A 10,519-nucleotide genomic window follows, 5' to 3' on the forward strand; every position below is an offset into this window, starting at 1 on the left:
GAGGCTTGATCATCTCCCGTGTTTACCAGAGAGTAGGCGGGCTTAGGACCCTCCCCCCTTGTTCTAGGGATTTTTTTCTGTCACATATGGGAAAATAAGCTCTCTAAGGTCAGTGTTTCTTTAATCTTATCTGAAATATATATATACACACACACACACACGCACACATACACACACACACACACACACACACAGAGAGAGAGAGAGAGAGAGAGAGAGAGAGAGAGAGAGAGAGAGAGAGAGAGTTTGTACCTGATAGGTAGGATTGGGCTTTGGAGGACATTAGAAGAGCGAGAGTTTCCTCATTCAAGGATCAAGGATTACCGAAGATGTTTACAGACCCCTTCAGTAGTAGGGATCTGAGCGCTATAACAAAGATTAAAGAGGATATTAAGTTGTGTACAAAAACCGAGTAGCTAACCAGGAGGTAGATTTTTCTGTTTAAGTGGATGAGCAGAGTGGTGTCCTGAGGCCAAAAGTCATAGAGACAGCTAAGGACCCATCAACTCAGCCATGAACAATGAAAACACACAAAATAAGGGTAGAAGGGCATCCCTCAAGCTTTATCTGGAGTTTAAGGGGAACTATTTTGGCAAATAGCATAATCATTTAACAATTTAAATATTTACTATGCAGTTAAAAACTATCTCTTTAATACTGATTCTAATCAACTATATATTCTTTCCTCACATCTATGCAACAATGTGCTTTCCAAAACTATTTATACTTGTTCATGTAGTGTTCTGTTGTTGGACTGTTAGCTAACTTACACAATTGTCCATCTTCTTTCCGTATGAAAAGCCTATTTGACATACAAATCTTAATTGTGAAGACAGTGAATTCTTTTTAAGCTTTGATACATGCCCTGAGATAATTATAGAGTTTGGCAAGATTTATGCTACATCCTTTTAAGATGGAACTTGGAGAACTGTGAGATCTTAATATAATACTGGGAGAGGAAAACTTGGCACAACTTCTTTGTGGGCACCCTTGGCAATGTCAATGAGGGAGTAAAGAGAGGCAGCAACAACATATGCCCCCTTAAGTCTGTACTCAGAGGCACATGAGAAAGCATGGTCAGTGTAGCATAGCTAAAGTGACAAAAGATTTCATTAGAGAAACTCCAGAACCTTTCTTAGGAACAAATCCTGCAATTACCAATATGTAATAGCAATACAGTTAGAGATTAAAACATGAAAACAGTTAAGTGTGCTTTGTTCATGGGTATGTTCATGAGTAGTTAAACACGGACCAAAGTAAGTGAATGATACAGGTAGACTGGAGAGTGGTTCCTCCCAGTGGTGAGGTGATTGGAGGGGTCACTTAGAGAAGCCCGTTCTGGAATAACTTGTTCTTTAGCCTTGACTATATAGGATTTTGCCTATTATGGTTTTATGATACCTTTTTAAATGTCCTAAATCAAACATAGCTTTCATAATTAAATCTCTAATTAGTTTCTATTTTGGATTATCAATGATCCATTATTTACTTTGCAAATGCAGAAAATGCTTTCACTATTAGGACCAGATCCATAATCTTCAGTCCCATCAAACTATCAGAGTGTTATGTTTTCTCAAATTATCATCTATACATGTATATACATATGTGCATTGTATATGTGTTGAACACAAGTTTAAATAAGAAGCAAGAAGGTGTGTGGTTTGTGGCTCCTCTGCATTGGACCCACTGACATCTGACCCACTTCTGGCTCTGTTCTATTGGGAAAACTACAATGTGAAGCCAGCACTATTCATTTTCACCATTTGCTTGCACTGTTGAAATAAGATTTTACTGTTACTTTAAGTTTGCCTTACTGTCCTAATGAACCATTTTTGACACCCGAGTGCTCAACAAGATGGGTATAAAAGGCAGAATAGTCTAATTCAACAGCATTAGTTTCTACCTATAAGTTCCCATGTGCCATATCTTCATTATCTCTAAATTCAAAATAGTACCTAAATGCCACTGTAATTCCCTTTCTGCTCACCCTTATTTAGATGGTATTGCTTGACTCAAACATTTGCAGACTTCTAATTATCTTTGCAAGTCTGGAAATATATTCAGACAGGTTAAAATCCTTCTTTTGTATCCCAGTTTATAGGTCAACTTTGGGAAATAGTCCACAAACTTATTTATTCATTTACTTACTTACTTATTGTGGTACTGAGACCAATCCCAGTGCCTTTTACAAACTAGAGAAGTGCTTTACCACTGAACTACATCCACAATGCACAGGTGAATCTTAAAGATATTTTTCAGCAGTTGTTTGCTGTGTTTCACCTGTTAATAAAATATATTACTAGCTTTGTAAATCTTTATTATCATTAGTGCTATTTTCCTAATTATACTATTATATACCCAAAACTTACATTATGCATTCTTATATTGATTATAGATTTTTCCCTTTAAAAAAAATATAATGTTATCATTGAGCTATATATTTTCTCCGCTCTCCTCCCTTCCTTTCCTTTTCCCTTCTACTCTCTTCCATGGTCCCCATGCTCTCAATTTACTTGGAAGATCTTGTCTTTTTCTACTTCCCATGTAGATTATCTATGTATGTCTCTCTTAGGGTCCTCATTATTGTTTAGGTTCTCTGGGATTGTGAATTGTAGGCTGTTTTGGCTTTTTTTTTTTTGATTTATGTCTAAAAGCCACTTATAAGTGAGTACATATTTCTCTTTCTGGGTCTGGGTTACCTCACTCAATATAATGTTTTCTAGATCCATCCATTTGCCCTCAAATTTCAAGATGTCATTATTTTTTCCTGCTGTGTAGTACTCCATTGTATAAATGTACCACATTTTCCTTATCCATTCTTCGGTTGTTTTCAGGTTCTGGCTATGACAAATAATGCTGCTATGAACATAATTGAGCATATGTACTTGTGGTACGACTGAGAATCCTTTGGGTATATATCCAAAAGTGGTATTGCTAGGTCTTGAGGTAGATTGATTCCTAATTTTCTGAGAAATCACCATACTGATATTCAAAGCAGCTGTACTAATTTACACTCCCACCAGCAATGGAGGAGAGTTCCCTTTCCCCCACAACCTCTCCAGCATAAGTTGTCATCAGTGTTTTTGATCTTGGCCATTCTTACAGGTGTAAAATGGAATCTCAGACTTGTTTTGATTTGCATTTCTCTGATGTCTAAGGATATTGAGTATTTCCTTAAGTGTCCTTCAGCTATTTTAGATCCCTCTGTTGAGAGTTCTCTGTTGAGGACTGTACTCCATTTTTTTTATTGGATTATTTGTTCTGAGGACCAATTTCTTGAGTTCTTTGTATATTTTGGAGATCAGCCCTCTGTTTGATATGGGGTTGGTAAAGATCTTTTTCCCTTCTGTAGGCTGCCATTTGGTCTTGTTGACCATGTCCTTTGCTTTACAGAGGCCTCTCAGATTCAGGAGGTTCCATTTATTAATTGTTGCTCTCAGTGTTTGTGCTACTGGGGTTATATTTAGAAAATTGTCTCCTGTGCCAATGTGTTCAAGTGTACTTCCCACTTTCTCTTCTGTGAGTTTCAGTGTGGTTGGCTTTATATTGAGGTCTTTGATCCATTTGGACTTAAGTTTTGTGCATGGCGATAGATATGGATCTATTTTTATTTTTCCACATGTTGATATCCAGTTATACCATTCTTATATTGATTATAGATTTTTCAACGTATCTGTTGTGATTTGAATCTGAATTTCCCAACCATGTCCCTGAAGGCACGGCTGCCAGCTGATGGGTTTTAGGGGAATGATAGGTTTCTGAGGGCTCTGACCTAATCAATGGATTAATCTCTTCATCAGCAGTGAGGAGACAGACACAGAGCTCCACACTGCCACCCTAGAAATCCTAAGACTTCCCCTAGGCTTTTAGGAACCTCAGCTCAGGCTGGATTTGTTTTTTGGCTTTGCTACTAAAAAGAACATCAGGACTAGCCAATTTAGAAAACAGTGCTGGAGATTTGTATTAAAGCTATTTGAATTTTAAAAAGCAAACAGTTGACAGCAAGCCAGGCTCTCGGAAGACAGTAAGACATAGCTAAAAGCATGAGTCTGAGCTTCTCCAAGAGCATCAGGCTCACCAAGTGTGTACCTAAGCATCAGTATGGGCTTCTCAAGGGAGAGTTAGCTAGGAATTGTCAACATTAGTCATATATACTATTAAGGTAGCTCTCAGATTACATCTCAGAAGATAGCTAAGAAATCACTTTCCTTCTCCTCCTTAGATAAGTGTGATTATAGGCTGGCTATGCAGGTGGCTTAGGCGGAATTAGAATCTGATAAGAGAAAACCAGAAGCATTGTCCAAGGTATTTAGTATATGACCTATCCTTGTAAGTGGACTGGGTAGTGAGTTTGTTAGAAAATTCAGATTTTCCAATTGGGAAGGGGGAAAGGCCTTTTGTTCAAGGCAAGCAGGGTAGGAAGAGTCCAGTAGCAGCTGGCTAGGAGTTGTTAATAACAATATGCTGGAATTCTTGCTTCTTTGCTGGGAGAGGCTTTGGCTGGATTCTAGGGTGAGGGGGTGTCCCTTCTCCTCAAGTCTCCAATATTTCCCCTGTCTTTCTACCCTGCCTCAGCTTGTTGAATCCACAATGATGGCCATAGTGAGACTTAGGGCCTGGTTGAAAGAAGTAGATCAACTGGTACATATCTTGCAATATAGAACTTGTGGCTGGCCCCTTCCTGTCTCTGCCCGCATCCTGAACAGAACGTGAGCAGCCTTTGCCCCATATTCTCGACTCTTGGTGCTTCTGTTTCACCTCAGGCCCAGTGCAACAAAGCCAACTGATGGCTGAAACCTCGGGGAACATGAGGCAAAATAAATCTCTCTCCATTGAAGTTGATTTTTTTTCTTTGTGCATTTGTGATGGTGACAGAGCAGTAGCTTTGTCATTACTGTGCTCTGATTTTTACTTCTGTGCTGGTTCATACTGTCAGCTCAACAGACTCAAGAATCTCCAGAGACAAGCCTAGGCAAATGGCTGTCAGGGATTATCTTGGTTAGGTTAGCCCCTGGGCACATGTGGCAGGGCTTATCTAAATTAAGCTAATTGAGGTGAAAAGACTCCTACTAAATGTGGGGGGATTCATTCCCGGGGTGGGGGGTCGGGAGCCCAGGAATTCATGAGAAGCGAGGAAGCTAACAGAACAGCATCCATCACGCTCTGCAGACTCCATGTGGCCAGATGCCATCTCACAGCTTCGTCCACCATGCTTTCCCTACCATGGAGGACTGGCCCCTTCATCTGTGAACCAAAATAAACCCTTGTCTCTTAAGTTGCTGTCAGGACATTTAATCACAGCAACGGGGAAGGGAATGCCGCATTCTTTCACGGAGTGATGATAGAAGTTAAGCAGTAAGTAAGCCACACCCCTAGTGGCTTGATTGTCAGTTTTTCTTTATTAAACGTCCTTGTTTATCAACAGAACCCTCCTTGCCTTAACTCTTCTCTTTCTTAAGTGTCCTAGTTTATCTAGAGAACATCCATTGCCTTCTGTGACATTTAAAAAACAGTATCAGATTGCTTACAGAGTATATACACTTTTCACCATTTTCTGAGGTTCATTTTTTTCCTCTGTCATATACCTACTGTGAACATTTTGTCACCATCTTATACTTTTTCTTCTCATTGCTTCTCTTAGACTAGGAAGGGGAGAGGCTGTAGATTTTAATCTAATTGCTTCTGATAAATTACAAACTTGGAAGTCTTAGGAAGCGAGCTATATTTCTCTCTAAAGATTGTTAGTCCAATCTCCTCTCAGTCTCTATGTTCTCCTTGGCTGGTTTTATCTACTTCTGCAGTTATTACTGTAGTCCTAAGGATGACAATTTAATTGAATACTTCTAGACAGACCTGTCTTATCCTACAGGTTTTTACCCGCTTGTCTAGAGTTTGTTAAGGTTTGTAAAAGTGAAAGGTCTGAAATAAACAGTTTCAGACATCCAAGTTGAACCTCCAGGAGGTGGGCAAGCCAGCTGCAATAGTGTTCTCAAATCCTCTGTGGAGTGTTCAAGCTGGCTGACGCTGATAGAAAAGAAGTTTGTCGGGTCTTTTGGCTCTTTTCCTCAAGACAGGCAGGGCAGGAAGAAAGAATCCAATAACATCTAGTTAGGAGTCCATTTGACTATCCATCCCCCAATGCCAGCATATTTACACCGAAAATGGACCTAATTTAACAGTAATGGTGATTTTTAACAGTGCTTGATACTTATCCAGTGCCCCAGAGAGAGGTGGATCCTCTTTGTCTGCCTTGGTCACAATTATAATAAAAGTGCAGATATGATACTGAAAATCTAAAAGCTAGCTCTTTCTAAACAGCATCAGCATGGTATTATATAATACCTGTGATTATCAGGAAAGGAGACAGAATAGCCAGGGCATTTTTGACAATCTTGTTAATGGAATGCAGACTTTTTTCTGTTACTGGGCCAATTTTTCATCTTAAGTAAATAGATCTATCTTGTTCGAGTAAACAGGAGCAAGTATAATTTATGTTCAAAAAGTTCCAACTGAAATGTGCTGCCTTGAAATTTGCTCCTGAGTTTGGCTAAATGAAAACTAATTTGGGGTGGTGGTGGTCTCATGTAGCCCAGGATAGCCTCAAACTCAAAATCTTTCTACTCCCACCCCCAAATTCTAGGATTACAGGCCAGTGCCACCACACCCACCTTCAAAGGCGAGAAAGAGGCAGGGTTTTTCCTCTATGAGGCTCTGCATCAGACTCCACTGTAGCTGCATCCAGGACAAAGAAGAAATTACAAGTGATATTGCTGGATGACTGGATTGTGGTTGCTTATGCTCTCATTTAGTTTCTGGCACAATCTAAATATGCATAATGACCTTTCATTGTATATTTCTAAAAGATAGTAAGTTTGAATGTTCTTCATAAAAACTTTCTGTTGTGTAAAAAAAAAAATGAATCAACCATAAGCAAAACTATGGGTTGTTGTATATAATTTTAGATTAATAACTAAAAATACTTAATAACTTAATAAATACATGCTATTTTGCTATTTATATACATTCTATTATGCACTGTGCCAAACACTGGCCTTTAGGATGGTAAAGACAAAATTATTGTTATAAATGGACAGGGATGAACCTACACAGATATTGTAATGTATAACTTTAGTATCATAAATTTATTCATAGTAATGCAGTAACTTAACAATTTTAAAAATTAAATACAGGGCAAGCTTAACTATACTCATACACCAAATATTTAGTATAGTTCAATTTAATAATTTTAGAAGTGTATATTCATTATATAATCAAGTAAGAAAATTCATGTTTGTAAAATGGGGAGATTTCTACCAATTTCTTTGTACCTATGTTTTCAAATCTTAAGACATATGAAAAAATCAACTGGGTACTGTTAAAAACAGTAATCTGATTCAGAGGTCACTAACTGTGGACAATAAGCTGAGAAGAGCACCCAAGTATCAAGAATTCAGTTTTAATATTTCTCTTATGTGTACAGGTAGGTGGATTATATTCCCATAAACACTAACATACTATAATGTCTATAATTTCTGCATATGGGATTAAAGACTTCCTTTGGGGGTGCTTCTTTAAAAGTTTCCTGATCAGCGATTACTGGGCTTCTGCTGTGGAGAATCAATTAGGAACAGTACCAAACAGGGCATCTAACGCCACTGTACTTAGCCTATTAGAATAACCAACAATTTCCAATCACTTTGTATTACTGTCTAAAGGATACACATTTACCTAAAAATCATTAAGGAAAAGACTTTACATGTTTTTGAGAGCAATGGAGTTTGTTTCACGTGTGGATGGGACAAACAGGATGCAGCCAGAGAATGCCTGTTCCCCAGTGAAACTGATGTTTCGGGTAAGTCTAGGAAACCGGGTGGGCAGGACTGCTGCTGATAGGCTGCTTTGGAGAAATCCACCCCAGGGTAGAAACACCTTAATGCTGCTAGCCTATTTGTGTTCTGGATGTTTAGTTATGCAGTTCTGGGCATAACCCTGAAAGGCATCTGTTAACAATTGTGCCAGGCTCCAGTGAACCCTTGCCAGAGTCTTTCGATTGGGGGCTCAAAATAAATCCAGAACGGGCTATATTCTTAAGAGCCAAGGGGATTATACTCACCTGGATAAATGTGTCAAGTTCTAAAGGCATTTTCCACACGGTCACACTGAGGTCACTACAGACTTTAAACAAATCAGGTTTAGCTGTCATTCCTAGGTACAGAAAACAGGAGTCGGAAGGGGATGTATGCCCAAGCTACCTTCCTTAATCAGAGAAGTGGGATAGCGACAAATGACATGGAGGAACCCACCTCTTTTTTCCTGTACGGAATTGGGAGAATGGGCGAGGACTGAGGCTACCCCTCAGTTCACCCAACTATTTAGTGAGGGTTGGAGGCCTGGACTTATTGAATGCTGACAAGTAGGGAAAAACCCAAATCAACAGACTCCCACACCTGACCTGGTTCATTCCACAGCCTTTGTAAGACTCCATCGACCCTTCCTTCACAGAAGAAACTAAGGAGAATTTTAAGAAACTGTATTTGTAAGGGGATATACAGCTGCAATAAATTAATAAAAACACTGAAAAAGTTTATGAATCTCCACATAAAAGGAAAATTATATACATGTGACCGCCCCCCAATACTTTTGAATTTCAGACTTTTTGTGGTTCTGTTTTTTTTTTTATGTAAGTATTTCTATATGCTTTAAGGAGACAATAATGAATAGTCAGGTTGCTTTTCAGATGCTTTATTTACTTTACATTTTTTCCATGCAAATGGGCAACACTGTACTGTTGACAGAAACTTACACTGAGCGGGAAGGCAATCTCCAGTTAGAGGCTGGCAGCACAAGACCACCTGGTACATAGAAATAGTACAAGGCTCACCACAAACAGATCAGTAAAGGCATGTCAGGAGAATGCAAGGAAAAGGAATCCATCGGGAATCACAGTATGATCTCACGGAAAAGGGCCGGTCAAGGCATAAGGCAGAATTCATCATGATGATCATGATGATTTGAGAGCTCCCCCATCAGAATACGCAGACAATTTCTCAACTGTAGCTCCCTAAGTTTTCTCCTGATTTCTCTCATCTCCTCCATGAACATTTCCATATCATCTCCATCTCCACCCAACCCATCATGAATCTGCCTATTGGGTATGGCCCATCGAAAGTTAGGGGCAAGTCGGCGAGCCTGTCCTCTTCGGTTGTGGTTGTTGGCAGCAGGCTGGTGGCCGTCACCTCCTCCCAAAGGGCGGTCTTCCTGACCATTCTGCAGGGGCTGCTCCATTTCTTCGTTTTCCTGGTGGATATTTGCCATGGTGAGATTTTGTTTTCTGGTTGTTATTCTTTAAACACAAGTAAGACAGGGCAAGGAAAGAAACTGAATGCTTGGTGCACTGACCAGCAATATTCCGAGACTAACAACAAAAGTTTTCATTATTATTTTATTATTTCTACCACCTTAGAGTCTCCTGGCAACCTCAAGGGAGCCTCCATTTTGAGCCCCTCCCCCAGCTCTCTTTTCCCTCCCTCCTCCAAAGCCCACCATTTTTTATTTCCCAGGATCCTTTCCCTAAGCTCTGCAGGCACCAAAATGGAGGACTAAGATGAAGAATAGGGTGGGGTGGGGGCCCTCATTGGGGTCCCAGACAGGGCTTCCCGCACGCTCCTCCTGCCGCCCCCCTAGACACACACACAGCCCCTGAACCGACCTGGGCCTATCCCTTGCCGCGTAGACCTCCTCTCAATTGTCGCTGCCAGACGCGCCGCTGCGACTCTCGGCTAGCAGACCTGCAGACAGGGTGGGATGGGAGCGACTCAGCTCAGAGACCCCGCCCCCGCCCATCCCCCTACCTGGCGGCCCACGATCTCCACCGACCCGTCGCCTTCTCAGCTCTCCAGGGCTAGATCTAGCACTCTCCTAGGCCAGCCGGCCTAGCTGGCCCTTCCCCAAGACCCCCGCCATCCCCGCTTGCAACCAGGGGCGCCCCTTCCCGGGCTCAGCCATGGTTCTCTTTGAGGTGCAGAAAGCCGCGGTGCCGCTGCACGGTCCTCCGGTGCGCTCCGTTGCATCCGGAGGCTGTCGCCCTCAGGGCCGCTGCAGGCGGGCCCCTTACCTGCTCCGCTCGCCCAGGGCCCGATGCCAGCCCGCCGTGCTCAAGGAAGCACGGAGCTGGTGGCCAGACGCGAGTGACGACTGCACCCAAGGCTGCGTCTTTCTGCAGCCCCGGGTCACGTGAGGGCCTCGCGTCACAGCCAAGCTCGCTCCCCAGCTCAGGAGGCCAGTGCGACAGGAGGCTCCGCCCCCACCTCCCGGCTGCGAGCGAGCACCTCAGGCCCCACCCGTCACTCATCCAGATCCTCGCCAATCTGAGGACCCACAAGTGGCATCACCGTCTGGAGGTTGGACTTCTCCCTTCCCTGTTTCCAGGGAGAGTCTGCACCTTCCTCCATCTCCCTCTCCCACCATTTTAGCCTTCTTTGAGATTCCTTTCCACCATAGTCAACCGTTTTCCCCAGGA

The 10,519-nt window shown here is 41.8% G+C and overlaps 1 protein-coding gene across 2 annotated transcripts; it reads right to left on the reverse strand.

Moving 5' to 3' along the window:
* Positions 1 to 8,726: 8,726 nt before the first annotated feature.
* Bex3 (brain expressed X-linked 3) lies at positions 8,727 to 10,270 on the reverse strand. Of its 2 annotated transcripts, none has more exons than XM_057760087.1 (3): positions 10,115 to 10,270; positions 9,710 to 9,788; positions 8,727 to 9,297 (listed from the first exon to the last, which is right to left on the reverse strand). In XM_057760087.1, the coding sequence occupies exon 3, from the start codon at positions 9,283 to 9,285 to the stop codon at positions 8,971 to 8,973; it is 315 nt and encodes a 104-aa protein (XP_057616070.1). In that variant the 5' UTR covers positions 9,286 to 9,297; positions 9,710 to 9,788; positions 10,115 to 10,270; the 3' UTR covers positions 8,727 to 8,970. The 2 variants fall into 2 exon arrangements, with proteins under 2 accessions (XP_057616070.1, XP_057616069.1); XM_057760086.1 differs by having other exon boundaries at positions 8,727 to 9,343.
* Positions 10,271 to 10,519: the final 249 nt, after the last annotated feature.

Source organism: Chionomys nivalis, chromosome X (assembly GCF_950005125.1).
Source record: "Chionomys nivalis chromosome X, mChiNiv1.1, whole genome shotgun sequence".
Classification (NCBI taxonomy): domain Eukaryota; kingdom Metazoa; phylum Chordata; class Mammalia; order Rodentia; family Cricetidae; genus Chionomys; species Chionomys nivalis.

Excerpts from the sequence above, each read along its gene's own strand:
- Bex3 (XM_057760086.1), bottom strand. The coding sequence starts at position 9,315 with ATGGCAAATATCCACCAGGAAAACGAAGAAATGGAGCAGCCCCTGCAG.